General features: G+C 36.2%; 1 protein-coding gene across 7 annotated transcripts in view; it reads right to left on the bottom strand.

Annotated features, from left to right (window-relative positions):
* The window catches only part of DGKB (diacylglycerol kinase beta), a 339,840-nt gene that overhangs the window by 241,598 nt on the left and 80,872 nt on the right, over positions 1–17,370 (bottom strand). For 6 of the 7 annotated variants that reach the window (XM_021538316.3, XM_021538315.3, XM_021538318.3 and 3 more), the window contains 5 exons: positions 16,490–16,525; positions 14,988–15,128; positions 10,664–10,713; positions 9,216–9,290; positions 8,615–8,734 (listed from right to left, as the gene is read on the bottom strand). In XM_021538316.3, the coding sequence (XP_021393991.1) occupies positions 8,615–8,734; positions 9,216–9,290; positions 10,664–10,713; positions 14,988–15,128; positions 16,490–16,525 (422 nt within the window). The remainder of the gene's footprint in view (positions 1–8,614; positions 8,735–9,215; positions 9,291–10,663; positions 10,714–14,987; positions 15,129–16,489; positions 16,526–17,370) is intronic. The other variant, XM_021538320.3, reaches the window with a different exon arrangement.

Genomic DNA, 17,370 nt, shown 5'->3' with positions numbered 1-17,370 from the left:
TTTAACATCACTCAGATCATCAATACATAGTTATAAACCACAAGCACTTCAAATGTGAACTGACCAGCCTTCCTTAGCAAAATACTTGCTGTTAGGAAAATTAACAGAAATTCAAATTTATGCATAAACTTGCCCCTCTTCCACATTAATTTTGTACTACTTTTTAATTTTAATTTCATTTTGAAAGAATGACCATTATATGTGAGTATGTCGCTTCTTATTTGAATGGAACATATGGTCTAACTTAGCTGGCATTTTCCTTATCAGAAAAACAAACAAGTCTTGATGTGGGTGTTCTGCCAATTAAAACACTTAGCTGTGTTACAGACTGCAACTGATGCAAATCTATTACATAAACACAATGCACTTTTGGAAAAGAGCAAATTAAATTTTTGCTCTTGTGCATTGCCAAAAATAAGCAATAAAGTGCTGCATATGATTATGCATGCACATAACTTTTTAAAACACTGCCAAGAGAAAAAAAAAAGACATAATATGAAACAAAGCTACTTCAATGCAAGTCTTTAAGTATGAATAAAATCCACAATTCTTACACATCAGTGCATTTACTGACATTAACTCATTTTGCTTTCATATCCTGAGAAATAGTTTAAAAACAAATAGGCATTAAGAAGATCTCAAAGCAGGGCAGGTACAGTAAAATGCTCTCCCTCACTTCATTATACACATCACTGAAAATCAAGCCTCCATATGTCATACCCAGACTTTTAAACATAATGACAATAGTAACATTTATTTTGTTAACAATGATTCTCTTAACTCATGGTCCTGACCCTGCTACCATGGATTTGATTGCCAAAACCACCTGACCTTAAAAAGCAAGTCAACCATAAAAGAGCCAACCTTAGAACGAGTGGAAAATTTTATGCTCTCAGACATTAGCTACATGTCCCTAACCTGGTTTAGTATTAACTTATGTCAGCTTTTCAGATATTTGTGTATAAGGTAGACAAAGAGATCTTCAAGATTCTGAGACTTAAAAAAAGGAATGAAATTACTAATAAATTTTGATCCCAGCAAACACACCCTCTTAAAATAGCTACAGAATGTCTAAAATACCAGAATATTCAGGTTTTTTTCTATGAGAAGAGTTAGTAACAAGCATCCAAGTTAGAAGAATGTTATGGAGTAGCTGTTATTCTTTCACTGATTATTTTATTTCCATTTATTTTAAAAATATTTACTTGACTTGTTCAAGATAATTTTATTATGATTTTTAGGTATTGTTCCATCAGTGGGAAGGTGAGAAGAGTTTCTATTAAACTATGCAGCAAACATAGTTTAAAGCAAATACAACTGTATTTGTATTTAAATGTATTTCTATACATTCTATACTCCTTTGGTTGGCTCTCAGCAAAGAATTCATATCATGTTTTGTTTTGTTCAATTTATTTTGGGAAAAAAGGGTTTTAAGTCTGTTTTTGGTCAAGTGGAGAGGGAGTAACCTGACTCAAGGGACACACAGTGTTTGGAAGGCTCACTTCTGAGATACTGGGCGTGTGTGTGTGTTTGAGAAATCTAAACAAAAGTCTTCTACAGCCTTCATCCACATACTCATCCAGAAATAGAAAAGGGAGCAGAGGAGGGAAAACCAAATGGCTTTTAAAAGCTTCATAAATAGCCACAGTATAGTTTCCCTGTCCAAAATCTGTCATCTGCAGAGACCTTGATGCCGCATTAATTAAATTGTAAATAACGGTAAAATTGTATACCTGCATGAAACACCGTTTATTTTACACCTTATACACAGAAGAGGTTAGTTACTCCTGCGTGTTCCCGGGCTTTTTTCAACCCGGAGACAAAAGGGAAAGCGGGGCTGTAGTAAGGAAAGGCATTTGCGAAGTTGCCACAGGGCAGCGGGGCCAGGGCCGGGCCGGGCAGCGCCTCGGCTCCGCCAGCGCGGCAACCTCAGCCGGGACACCGCAACCTCAGCCGGGACACGGCAACCTCGGGGGACACCGCAACCTCGGGGGACACGGCAACCTCAGCCGGGACACCGCAACCTCAGCCGGGACACCGCAACCTCGGGGGACACCGCAACCTCGGGGGACACGGCAACCTCAGCCGGGACACGGCAACCTCAGCCGGGACACCGCAACCTCGGGGGACACGGCAACCTCAGCCGGGACACCGCAACTTCAGGGGGACACCGCAACCTCAGCCGGGACACCGCAACCTCAGCCGGGACACCGCAACTTCAGGGGGACACCGCAACCTCAGCCGGGACACCGCAACCTCGGGGGACTCGGCAACCTCAGCCGGGACACCGCAACCTCGGGGGACACGGACACCGCAACCTCAGCCGGGACACCGCAACCTCAGCCGGGACACCGCAACCTCGGGGGACACCGCAACCTCAGGGGACACCGCAACCTCGGGGGACACCGCAACCTCAGGGGGACACCGCAACCTCGGGGGACTCGGCAACCTCGGGGGACACGGACACCGCAACCTCAGCCGGGACACCGCAACCTCGGGGGACACCGCAACCTCAGGGGGACACGGCAACCTCGGCGGGGACACCGCAACCTCGGCGGGCCCTGCCGCCACAGCAGAGCTCCTTCATCCCTGACGGAGAGTCTGCCTCCCGCTGGGAACGAACTGGCACAACGGGAGCGAGCTACAGCTCAAGGGGCTCGAGTTTGCCCTCTGCCTGTATGGAAATAGCGTATGGAACTTCGGCCTTCCAGAAAACTCAGAAAGGACTTACAAAAATGTCACTCGGGACAATAAAAGGCCTGCCCTTCTTCCTCTCTGAACGAAATAAACAGAAGACTATGAAACTGGCCAGGTTTTGAGCAGTCATTTCAAAATCAGGCCTGAAGGGATTACTCACGGTATAATAGATCACCTGGACTCACAAATGAAATTTTGCAAGCTTCTAGTTGGATTCCATTTTAACATACAGCTCAAAAAGTATGGCAACATATGTAATATACACAGTAAGAACCAGTAAGTCCACCAAGTGTGGACTCCCACTGAAACATTCTATCCCACATTCAATTAAAAGAGTTTAAATGTTGTTTTTTAAAATATTTAAGTACAATCACATAATATTTGCTGCTTGAGGATCCGAAGTAGAATTTGAAGAGTAGATCCTTAAGATTTAATTGAAACATAGTCTCAATTCAACAAAAATATTTGTTCCACCAAAATTTACCTTGATTTAAAAGGTGAACTGGGTTGGAAGTTACAATTAATTATTTAAAAGAAAGGTATATTTGCCTTATTTCAAAATATTGCTGACTTTATGCAGCATTTGCTGGTTTTAAACTTCTCTCTCACCTTAGGGCAACTATTCAGTACCAGGCACAGTGCAACCATGACATCTAGTGGCCAGTGGAGAGGGAATAAAATACTTCCCCAAAGTACAGCATTTCTTTAAACACTACCACTTCTGAACTTACAGTTTATACTTCCTTTTTATGCAATCACTGACAGAGATGATAGTAATCATTTGTTACAGGAAAAGTGAGACCAAGCACCTGGCATGCAATTACTTTAAAAGCAAAATCAAGGGCTTCTATCAAATCATGGTGGAATAATACTGTACAACACCTACCAAAGAGCAGAGTACAACACTTATGGCTGAGAAAACCTATCATTAAGAAGCCTTTTGTGCATAGATTACAAAAGAAATCTTAAGTGATGCTAGGCAGAATCAATGAGTTAACTGCCCACCTTCTCTTACAATGTCAATGTATTTAAATTAATTCAGAAACAAATAAAAAGGTCAGAAATTTCAAAGGTTTCTACCGTGGAGAAGTAGAATAAATAGCCTAGTGGTCACTAATGTGCAAAAGACCACTTCCCAAAGAATCAGGAGTACTGCAGAGATATCTCTGTCCAATTGGTGTTTGGGTGAAAGACTAACATAGAAGTAAAAATATATTTGGAAAGTTGATGAGGACTGTGAAAACTCCAGACTGAAATGTGACACTCAGCAAAAAACTACCTCATACATTTATTACTAAAAATTAAACCACATAAATAACAAGTTCTTACATAGTTAACATTTTGTTTTTCTTGAAAAAAAATTCTTGAATTTGAAACAACTAAACATCAGAGTAAGAATTACTCTGTCTTAACAACAAAGGTTCCAGTAGATGCCATATAGAACACATTTAGACAGTGCTAATGAGAAAAAGGGTAATCACCCAATTACAAATGGATTATACATGTATGCAATTCCAAGAGCTTTTCTTCTAAAACATATTGCCAAATAGTATATGTATCTAGCTCAGCATCCCTACAGAAAAAGAACCAATTAAGTTCTTATTTAAATTCCCCATCTTGTACCCAAATTATTCATTTAGAACATCAACTACTTTCAAAAGCACCAAAAAATCAAATGTGTCATTTCTATTCTGGTACATTCTCAGAGACAGAACTCTGTATTTGTGAAGTCTACCTTCATAATAACTCCAAAATCAAATCTTAGGAGGAAACAGAACATAAAGGCCAGCAAACTAAAACAAACCAGATATTAAGGTTGATTTCCTAGGGAAATTAGACTTTTTTATGCTCTTTGTCCTATTATCTTCATCACTCTAAACCGCACCAGCAACTTTTCAATTAGTCAATCTCAAATAAATTTGAAGGGCACTAGAAATTTCAAGAAAGTCCATGACAAAAGCTGGGAGGGGAGCAGAGAGAGAGTGGGAGAAAGAGGGAGGGAGGGGGAGAGAGGGAGAGAGAGGGGGAGAGAGGGAGAGAGAAGGAAAGAGGGAGAGAGAGGGGGAGAGAGGGAGAGAGAGGGAGAGAGGGAGAGAGAAGGAGAGAGGGAGAGAGAAGGAGAGAGGGAGAGAGAAGGAGAGAGGGAGAGAGAGGGAAATCAAGCAGATTTCTGTGTTACTTCTCTGACGTGGTAACAGGTGGCTGGTAAATGCTTGTAGCTACAGCTTAACATTCTTGTCTCTCTCTGAAGGGATTACTGATGAGGTCAGAGGGCAAAGGCCACAAACGTGTGAGAGGTCAGCCTAATCTCAACCCCGCTACTCATAAACACTGACTTGTTTGTTCTTTTATTTTTAAATCATATAGTTCCATAGTTCACTTAAATTCTCCTTATTTTTAAATTATTCTGACTAAATCATCTAATACAGTATGTAATAAAAACTGATTGAAAGGCTTTAAATGTAATATAGAACTTTTACATTATATCTGACCTTTCTGTATAGCTATTACAGGAAACTAAGGATTAAGTACAAACAATGTAACTGAATTCTGAAAGTACCATGACAAATCTGCAACTGAAATAAATTATCATAGCTTCACTGACATTAGCATATCAAATTCGACCAGCTGAAAATCTTCTATCCTTCATACAAGCTCTATACAACAGTTAAGTACATTACAGTGTTAATGGACCCCAACCCAAAATAAATTAAATATTCCACTCATATCATAATTTATTTAAATAAACAATAGCCACAATTCTTTGCCACTGTCATACTAGACAAGCTTTGAACCCAATCTCTTGAATTTTGTCATTGTGAATTCAGTACAGAACTAACACTCACAAGAAGGTGACAGAGTAATTTGGTTCGTGGGTTCTTTGTTTGTGGGTTTTGTTTGGGGTTTTTTGTGGTTTTGCTTTGGGGTTTGGAGCAAGGGGAGGGGGGTGGTTTTGTTGTTGCTTTTTTCCCTCTGATTTACAACATATGAATATTACTTGGACATATCTAAGCAGCATAATGCAGTAGGTTATGCCCCTTATTTTCACATATGTCCCAGATTGATAGGCAAGATGTATTCCATTTGCCATCTGTATGGCAGTTGCCTTCTGTTAAGTGGGCAGTTTTCCTTACCTCTTCCACAACCAGCTCTCCCTCCAGGGAGACATCTGCCGAAAATGGGCTATTGAATGTCACTACGTGACTGGTAAGAATTGTAACATCCCATTGTGAGATTCTCTGCCCAGAGGGAGGAGCCAAGCATTTCTACCTGGATATAATCTGGCTTTTGGGGACATCAGACTCAGCTTTTCCACTGGTTCCCAAGAGGAACAGCTGGGGATTTCCACTGGACCTTCAGAGGAAGACTACACCCTTCTACAGGATCACTGCTCTGACAGAGCCACATCTGCCACTCCAGGAGGAATGCAGCCATTCCAATTTGGACTGCTACCAACATGCTGGTCAAAAGGGTGTTAGATTGTATTCTGACTCTGTCAGTGGTTTTTCTTTCATATTATTGCATGTATTTTGTTTCTTTTCCCTTTTCCTAATAAATTTTATTTCTGACTTGGAGTCTCTCATTGGTTTTGCTTTCAAATCAGAACAACATACTAATCAACTTGAGGAAAATCTTAAAATACTAGCACTTTTTTATTTTATTAGTGAGTCCAAAAGATTCTTATCTTATTTTTCATTACCATAACTAAAATGAGAGAGATTAGACACCCAGAAAGCAGAGTCTTGGGAAGCTAGGTTTGCAAAATCTAACAATGGCATGCAAAAATAAATAAGAGCGTCTGACTAATGGCACTGATGCAATGGAATGAAGAGCTTGCATAATACATTAGATGCTGCAAAATCAAAGTCATGCTATCAGTTTACACTAAATAACAGACAGGCATTAGTATTGATTTCACTTTTCAATGTCCTAAAATACAATTTTATTTGAACTATGAACAAATGAGAGTAGTGTATTTTTGCTGGTTTAATGAAAAATTTTAAAAGATTGCTTTTCTCTACATATAATGTGATGGTTTAAAAAATTAAGCAGTTTTAAACACAGAAAGAAAAATAGGAGCCCTTTTAAAGGGTAGCATATTGTCCTAGAGAATCACTAGAAAATTACTAGCAAATCAGCTCATATGTAGGTAATGGAGTTTACATAAACTATGTTTACTGATAACAAGACATTTTGCATGGTATTGTAATACTTTTCCCATGACTGTACATTTGTCTCTTAAATTCATCAAAAACTAGGAATACTCATGATGACAGAAACACTGACCTATGCTAATAACAGGCTGTAGAATTTTGATTGCTATTTATGTATTTTTAGTATTTCCCTAGTGAAGCTATGCACAACATGATAAATATTGAAAAATTAGTAAAAATACTCAAAAGGATAACAGAGCTTCTTTCTAACAGCTTTTGCTTTAATATGAAAATAAACTCTACAGAATGATCTGCATTAATTTATGCCATACTTTAGGAGCTTCAAAATTAGAAAAAATGAAATGTAGATATTGAAAAATATTTCCAGAACATCTATACTACTTGTCATAAAATAAAAATCTGTACTGAAAATCACTATCAGTTATCTGCTATACTGCTTGCTTGAGAGCATTTGCTGGCCTTGGTTAAGAGTAATTCTATGGAAACAGTGGAATTCAGCCTGACAAAAATCTGTTGTTTGATGACAGTAATTTAATATTTTTCTTACTCCGTCTCACATATAGAATTAGGGAATTAGTACCGCATGATTCAGACACATTGAAAGTTGTCTTCAATTCAAATTACTTGTAATTTAATTAATTAGATTTTTCAAGACTTATCTTCTATTCAATAAACTTGTTACATATTCCCCTGCACAAAATATCAATCTGAGCATTGTTCATGCAAATAAAATAGTATAGAGCAACTACAGCAGTCTAGATTGCACTAAGTGGGGAAAATAAATATTGTTTATTATTTTCAATATGTGAAAATTACTTAACAAAAGAGATTAAAAATATATTAGAAGGCTTTCTTTCAAATAGCAGAAAAGCATTTGAAACCCATGCTTCAATAGATGAGTTAAAAATTAGTTCAAATATAGGACAGCAGGTGGCACTGAAAACATGCCAGCCTTAAAAGAACTGTGTTGAACTGGTAGAAAATGGATCATATTACATCTCTATTACCTTTAATGTGAGGTTGTAAATGTAGAGAATATAAGCTCATTTTTCACAATACTCTATCCATTAGTGTAAGTGTCCCCCTTGATACTGCTTCTTTCTATACTTTACTAATGTAGTTACAGAGAAAGAAGATCTTCACAGGGATGTAGCATGACAGGACAAGAGCCAGCAATAATTGCTGCAGAAGAAATTCCATCTGCACATATGAACAAAACTCCCTTAAGAACAATTAACACAGGGAACGTTTGCCCACAGTACTGGTAGAATCCACCTCACTCAATTATCCAGGCTTGACAGGGCCCTGGATAACTCAGTCTGTGGCGCAACAGGAACAAAGATCACCAGAAATTCTTTCCAACCTAGATTGTTCTGTGACTCAGTGCAGTTAGGCCACACAACCCAGTACCATGCTGAGAAGATTAGACACTACTCCATGCCAGCTGTAACATACACATGGGCAGTAAAACACACTTACCAGATAATATTGCAGCTTGGAATTAACAGGTTGTTAGCAGGGAAAATTATTCAGCTTTTTACAACTTCCAGCACCAGAGCCAGCTTATTAGTTGGTGCTTTAAACTGATGCCAGTGATTCCGTGGTTCATTTTTTGCATGTCATTTGGCCAATAATAAAGAGGAGTAAAGCAAAGTCATTCTTTATACAGGCCACAGAGAAACTAACCTAAAGGCCACAGTCAACATGCAAGCAGAAACTTGATGCTACTATTTAATACCTACATTTTCTAACCCAAGTAGGACCAAGAGTGGGATTGTTGTCATTCCTCCTTGGATCCACTCTTCTAGGGAAACAGTGCCATCATGATCATAATCAATTTCTTCCATCATTTCATGAAGAATCTACAGTTTAATGAAAAATCTTGTAAGTTCTAATTTATTATTTCTATATTCTAATACAGCAACTTGTTAGGATATATGCCTATCTCCAATTGTCTCATACAAAAAACCAAAAATATTACTTGCATGGTAGCTGTAGTCAAATGAGTTCAGAAAATAAAGTGTCATACTCGTGTTTACATTTTATTAATACCTTAAGATCCCAAAACAACTTGTGTCCTCTGTGCACTCATTCTTAAGAAGTTTTCAGAGACAAACCACTTATGTTATAGAGGTTAATTATTACATTTATTCAACACTTCATAGATCAAATTTAAACAGCAAAATACCAGTACAAGTGCTAATTCACAGTGCCATAGTGGAACACAGGCTATGCTTATTTTTACCTTACTCACCTACAGAACGCCACGTGGATATGAAGTAACACAAAATTATGATAGCTGTCTCTAGCAACATTAAAAAATTGTGATAACTGGATACTTACTGGACTTAGTTCAGTAATATCCCACTCAAGGTACTCTGCAACATGCATCATCTGAGCAATGATATTTTCCAGCTCCTAGAGATGAATAAAAAAGTATGATATTCAATGCAAGGTTATAAAGAAAAATTATACTGCAAGAAATTAATAATTCAACCATACTGCATGCTGTGACACTATTTCATCAATATTCCTGATGAAATGTACTTTACACTGGAAGCTGTATTCTGAAGTAAATCTGCTTACTAGCAAAACATCCTGCACAGGCTACAAAGCATTCAGGGAGGTGAAATACAGCCCTACAATCAAAGTAATTGAAAGTAGTCACAGATTCTTCCTTCCTAGTTATCTTTCAAGCAACCATGTTTCCACGATCTGATTTCCATCCTGTGATAAGATCATTTAATGATCTTTAAATTCCATCATTCTAATTTGAGCAATCGAAAAACTACTCAAAAAACTATTAAAATTATTATTTTTTACATTAATCGTACAAATCACAAGTTTCTAATAGAAATAGGTATAAAGTGGATTCTGTAAACTATTATAAATTTATTTTCTTACTACTACAGTAGTATTTCAATTTCCCTTGATCACATATCACTAGGGCTTTTCTATACTTATATATACACGTTTGCTTGGTAACCATGCTCAAATGCTTATCTAGGACCATTCTAAATTTTCCTTTGTATCCAGGCATCCAACTCAACTTGATATTGCCTAAAATTATGGTGCCATATTTACTTTACACCCGTATATAATTCTGCTTCCTTACTTCTCTGCAACTTAAGGGAATCACCTCCTCTTCCTTATCAATCCATTCTATGCTGTCTTGCTTCCAGTAGATTAAAAAAGGGGGAAAAATCCAAAGAAAAGAAAAAAAAAAACCTAACACTGCTAATAGAACACTTGTTTCTGTTAGCTATCAGAAAAAATAGTTACATCTTTAAAAATTATTTCCATACCTCCAACTTCTCTTCTAACATTTGGCTGGGCTACTCCTCAAAACTTTGCCCTTAATATTGTTGCTTCATTCTTAATAATAAGTTATGACAACTCTCCACATAAATGCACTGTGTGACTCTCACACTTATACTTTTTAATGAAATCTGTACAAATGGTGCTTTCATACACATCTCCCAGCAGCATACCAGAATTATTGGAATCATATTAATGTGTTTCCTACAGTAGTATCATTAAAAATCAGAAGACTATAGAACAGCATTCCATGACAGCAGTGTCAGCAACTGAAAATTTATACAATTGTAGGAGCAGTACTTCTCATTGGAAAACTCAAACATTACTTTTCAAATGAATAAATTTTTATTGACTATATATTATACTGCTTCTAATAATTCAGGATAAATATAAACTTGAATAGAATGAATGTAGTTTTGTATAGTTTTGCCATGTTGATATACTCTTACAACGCAATACATAAAAAACATTACCGAACTATCCAGGTATCCATTCCCATCTGTATCATACAAGCGAAACATAACTGAAAAGAAGGAAAACTCAGTTAGAAAACACAACATATACATCTCTTTAAAAAAAAAAAACAAACAGCTCCAAACCAAAACACAAAACTACTAAGATTGAGTTTCAAAGAAAGGGTAAGTAATAAGATTTTTGTTTAATGATCAGACTAGATGTAGACCCTCCAAACAAGTTGCATTATGTGAAAGGTTTCACTCAGCAACTACCCTGCCGCAGTGCCTCCAATGAGACTTATTAGCCGGAGAGTACAATCGCACCGTTTCCACACCAGCACCCTAACAGCTAATTTGGTGTGTGAACTTGATTTTGCTTCCCTCTAGAGAGGATCTGTCTTCATGACTACTACCAAAAGGTCCTTCTCTGTGATCTAACCAAACACAGGGTAACACACAATTAGATACAAACATTGATAAGCCTGCTTAAGTCACAATGCTACTCCCTTGGCTGCAGCTATCACTATTCAACAGTGATACTGCTTTAGAAACTATTTTCTGAACAATTAAATAAAACACAGAATTAATATTTTAAATACTTAAGCATCCAAATCCAACAATAAACATTCATCACAAACTGCCAGTATGACTTCTTCCAGGACCATACTTGCTTCATCAATTTCAAAATGTACTCCCAACATTCTGGGGAGCCACGCAGACAAAAAGGTATATTTTGACAATATCCAGAAATACACTTTCAAGATTGTATCATGACTTGATCCTAGGCAAAAGAAAGGATACATGGACCATTGTCAAGATATTTGGAACCAGCAAAGCATAAAGCTTTCATAGGAATACTGTTAGAAGACTAAAAAGGAAATCCAGAAGTTTACAAATACCCCACTCTTTGTCCCTACATTCAGGGACAGTTTGTCAGAGCTCTGAAATCCAAATACCCACCATGCTCTTCAGCAGCATAATTTTTTTTACCCCTACACCTATTGTTTAGGGATGAAGAAGTTAGCCCATGTAGTGGTAGTTCCAGGACAATGTAATGCTTTCACCAATAGCAAAACACAAGCAATCTTATTGTTTAATCAGATGTCTCTGGAAATGTTACATATGACCTATTTAACACTGAGGAATCCTACTACACTGGATCCATAGCGGATGCTGTTACAGTCCAAAAAAAATTCACAAACAAAGCTTACCATAATTTTCAGGAAACTATATAATGAGAAGTGAGAAGAAATTACTAGCAATTAGAGAGTAAGTTCAGAAATAATTTGATCATTTTTGGACTTTCAGCAAAACATAGTAACTGTATGTATTGGTTTGTTTCACTTATACACTCCACCTTAGGAATGAGTTGATCATCTGACTGTGTGGAAAAAAGGCAATACCTATACCTCTATACCGCTTCAGCAATTTTTGCCACTACCTTGCATTGCTCTTAAGAGCTGTAATATAAGATTGATTATATTTACAGCAGTACACTATTTCATGGCACAGAGGCCCATGATTCATTAGTTACAGGTTAGGAAAACCTATAAAAATATCCTTCTTTCCCTAGAGTTACCACAGCAAAATTGTCTCAGCGTAAAACATGTTAATGCCAAAAGCCACCAGAGATTGGTACTGCCCCTGCTAGTACACCTTCCACCAAAGCTTCTCAGAGCTTGACAGCTAATATTGTCTGCCAAAGGTACCATTAGGCATTCACAGTTTCCATAGGGATGAATAACTGAATCACTCCACAATAAAGTTAAAATCATTTGGCTCTCCTTCCTCCTCCTCTATGATTTTAGACACAGGTTGAGATCATATTTTACAGCAAGTTTTAGCATCTCTGTGACCTTTACCCACTCCAGAGCAGTACTGCTTACAACTTTTTTTTTCCTTTAATATGAATCAGTAGTTATAATCAGTCATTTCAAACCCAACATTAGCATAATTATAACTGTTTCACCTTTGTAGAAACTAAGTCTTTCCAATTACATAGGTATAGGGTAGCAAAAAGGCTCAATCTGTGCTCTTGGCTAGATTCTGGAAACTATGCTAGTGGTGTGGCATGCAATCTCTTTTCTATTCATACACTCTAAATATTCATGCTCTTGATTTACACACTCTAGGAGGAAAAAAAAAAAAAAAAAACAAAACCAAAGCAACAACAAAATGATGAAAACAACCAAACAAAAGTTCTGATGCAAGCTACAGAGACCAAGTCAAATTTTTGTATTTCTTTTTCTTTCAAATTTTGTATTTCTTTTCCTATTCCCTTACCTGACTATATGGCTATATATTTTCTTTCAGTGTATCTCTGTGAGGAATGTTTGGGATTTTCTGTATATTCAGATCATACATAGATTATGAATAATAGATGTGCTGAGCATGCCAAATAGGTGAAGTTCACACTATGCAAGACCTCTCTAAACTCTTAATAGGTTAGAAAATCCATTTATCTTCTGGAATATTTATAAATCTCTAAAAATCTGTAGATCATGTAGATCCAAAGATGAAACATTATTTTCTCTTAGTGTAGTTTATCCTTCAGCCTACATCAAATTTTAATTGAAAGCACCACTTTCATGTTCTGCATATCCTGAATTAAATTTCCAAATACTGAGCTATGACTATTTTTTCCCAATTTTTGACATTTGAAAAAAAAATTAAAACCACTACTTGAAATTTGTATTGATATTAATGTTGGCAAATCCAGAATAAGCCATTTTTCTTTTTTCCCTTCATTGCTACAAACTTATAATTTACATTACAGCCATCAGACCTACTACTTTCAAATTCAGAAAAAGAGTTAAATTATACCATTAATTTACAATGAGAATTCAACTTAAATCAACATAAAAGTCTGCATACAATGGTGCAGCATAAGCTGAAATTTAAATACTATAAAGCTAAAATACATGGTATATTTCAATTCTGTATAACAAAGAGGAAAATAAACCCATTAAACCACATGCCCAGAATTATATGTAGCAAATACAAGTGACTTTGAATACACAAAATATTTAACTACCATACACATAGTAGGTCATACTCTCTCGCTCTTAAATAACATATAACAGTCTTTTGCCCATGCAGCTCCTACTGCAGGCTATTGCAGGAAGTTGATGGAAAATCCTGTACTGCAATTATCATCTGCTCCTCTGTTTCTCCAACTCCTGACACCAGAGGAGGCAAGTGATCTCTCTTTCATGCCGTGGTTTGTGCATCGAGCTCCTCAGAGCTCTGGTAAGGCTTGCATAACTCACTACCGTGCAGCAGTTATTACACTGTAAATTAAATTCAGTCCTTGGATCTCAGTTTTTCTGTGTCTGTGTTCTGAATGTGCATTCACACACTTATACTCTCATATTTTACTCATATGATACCAAAATAATATCACCAAATTTGGGGGATTTGGGGGATTTGCTGTGACCTTGCAATACAAAGTTGCCACTGTAAGCTAACTACAGGTTAACAAAACATCAGGATACTTCAGCAACATATAACCTTGTAATGAATTTCTTATTTTGACAGAAGCAGCCTACTGTTTGCACATCCTAACATATTGAACACTTACTTTGCATAAGAGAGCCTGATCCCACGGATCTTTTATAAACAGACCATTTATGTATATTGAAGTATATTTCTCCTCAATAAGGACCATATGATTGGTCTGACTATTTAGCCACATGAGAAACTAATTTCTAAAATTCCACAATAAGGAAACAAGTTTTCTTCTTTTTTCCTCCCATTTATAGATCAAACTCACAGGGTTGTTTTTTGACTTTTTTAATAGGTAGTGTGTTGCATTTTAATGACCAAGGCGCTAATCAAAAAATAAAAACCAAACAAAACAACCAAGCAAGAATTTTTAATTCCCTGTGTCAAACACTCCTTCCCAACAGTGGTGCAGACTTGGACCATTCTTGGCTTTTCAGTATTCAATAATATTATAGGACCCAAAGCCTATATTAGCAACTATTCTTTGTTTGTATTAGGATGTGTAGTACAGGTTATTCACCCCATCTATAGATCTCTAAGTATACTCAGTATAGTTTGTCTGCTTTTCTCAGATCTGATACTAAACAAGACAAGACAGTGTAGAGAGCATTATTGTAACTAGAGAATGTACAATCCTTACTCCCCATTTTAGCAAATGCTAGATAGAACAAATTTAATTTAAAATCTCACCATTAGGAAGAAAAAAATAATTTCTGCAATTAGGGTCACCTAGAATCAGATTTTTATAACCCATCTGCTCAAAACTGGTTCTTAAATTCAGAAATAAAATATTTGATGACTTATGGAAATAAATATTTAAAATTAAAAAAGAACATACATTCTAGCTTGTCTTCAGGTCTTCCTCTTTCTAGCAGTGACAAATAGCAAACAATATCTTTCAGCTGGATCATGTCTGGTAAATGTGAGTTGGCAGGAGTAGGAGGTCTGGATGTAGAGGTACCCTTGTTAAGTCTCAGACCTGGAAACAATCCATAGCCTTTGTTAGTCTGAATATATGACACAAGCAGAAAATGAAAATGCAACTTCTGCATGCATTCATCTTTGTTTTATCTGAATCTCCAATTACTTCTTAATTTAAATATAAAGCTTTAAACAATTCATGTTCATAGTTTATCCAGCAAAGGTAGAATTAAAATAAACTATCCAACCTCCCCCGCCCCTCACCCAATTATGGGAATGACATAAACTTTTTTTTAATTTGTGCTGATCTGATTTCATTCGACTACAAAATGATTTGGTGAATATTTTTGTTCTACCATAGTAGATGCTAAATATTAAAAACAATCCCAAGTCTGCATCCACTTTCTTGTGCTTGTAGAAGCTTCATCTAATTTATAGATTGACAACAACTACACTAATTGAAGATGTTTTAGTGTCAACAAAAACTCTACTAATACCCAAGTGTACTGTTATCCCAAAAACACAGCCAGATGTGTGTCAGTGCAGCACATATTTAAAACACAGAAGTCTCAGTGACAGACTACTGAGAAAATAAATTTAGAATTTAAATAATAGTCATAATAATTGCTCAGACATTGTGATTAATAGCAGTTCCAGTGTACCACTTGGAATTAAAGTTTCACAATTGCCAAACGTTTTGTTTCAGTACAACATTAGTATGACCAGTCTTGATGATGTTACTGGAATCTACAGGACCAAAATAGGGAAAAATGGAAAGGACAGCAGAACACAGCGAAAGGAGTAAAAACTTTCTATACAAGTTTGTTACATTTTTCACTGACTGAGGGTTGTCCCCTCTCTCCCTAAATTTAGCTTGAAAAACTTCACTGCCATCTGGATGCATCTTAAAAGACTACATTTTAAAAGTTATGCCTACATGTTATGACATACACATGTTAAAACAATAAAATAAGGTTAAAAAGAGCAAATTGGCATGCAACATTTTCATGATTTCAGCAAACAATAAACACAAAAAATAAATATTAAATGAACAAAAATATTTAATAAGTCAATATTCTTTTTAATGAGCTTGCATGTCAGTCAAGTGTCATTAAAATTAAGACATTATAATATTTTATTCAGTTATATGCTAGCTTTAATCACACAACTTACACAAATAGCTCATATTCCACTCTTATATAAATCATATTCACAGAATAAAAAGAATTATTAAACCTGGGACAATTATTCTCAAAAATAAACAGTGCTGAAATCCAAATGAAAATAAATACAAATTTTAAGGTACCTTTTAACCTATCAGCTGCAAGATACAGGTTAAATTATTACTTCTTAATTAGACATGGGAAGAGTTGGTTGCAATGTACTGACTTACTGATGACTTCCAGTCCTGCTGCTTACCTGGCATCTGTTTCCATCTCTCTTCAGACACCTTCACTGAAAATACAGTTTATAAACAGACATGAGTGGACCAAAAGAGACTAAGTGCACATACCTGACAGACTGATGAACCCTGCTACTTTCCTTGTCATTTCTCTAGCTCTCACTTACCCCTCCATTTTCCAGAAGGATGTCTAATATTTCTGACAGTTATTTTCCAGTACAGTCAAGCTCCTTTTTTTCACTATTGGTAACATTTAAAAATTACTAGATACCCAAAAACAAGTGTTTCCATAGTTTCCATTTGCACATCAAAATGTATCAATGCACAGTTTTTTCCCCTTAAAAGTTACAAATTATCAGGATGGAACATTTAAACCGTGAAATTGAATTACAAAATAAACCCAGTATATTTTCAAGCCGAAACAATTCTCACACAAAGTGAACTGAACAATTTATCTACCAGTCCTTCTCTCATTATGCTAAAAACATATGGAAGCTTCCTAAACTGGTATTACATTATATTATTTCTAAAGTACTTAATAACAGAAAAAAACCCAAAAACTCTTGACAAACTTGGAAAAATTAGGAGAAAAATATTTTAGGAGGCAAAATCAGAGTAAGAAACTTAACTTACAATTGAAACAACAGTAATAACAGCACTATCCTTAATAATGATGTTATAATAATTATCATTATTATAATTTTACCACAAATAGGAATAAATTATGTCACAGAACTACATGTCACAGAACTTGTCACAAAAGATGAAGAAAGCTAAGTACAGCTTCTACAGGGCGGAATTTAGCTGTGTCTTCTGAAATCAAAATCCCTTTTAGTAATATACTAACACTTGATCAACATTCAAAATATCAGTAGCTGTAAAGTACGTAGGATTAATA

This window comes from Lonchura striata, chromosome 1, assembly GCF_046129695.1.
Source record: "Lonchura striata isolate bLonStr1 chromosome 1, bLonStr1.mat, whole genome shotgun sequence".
NCBI classification, from domain to species: Eukaryota; Metazoa; Chordata; class Aves; order Passeriformes; family Estrildidae; genus Lonchura; species Lonchura striata.
Note: the sequence above shows the minus strand (reverse complement) of the source record. Positions and strands in the feature narration are given on the sequence as shown.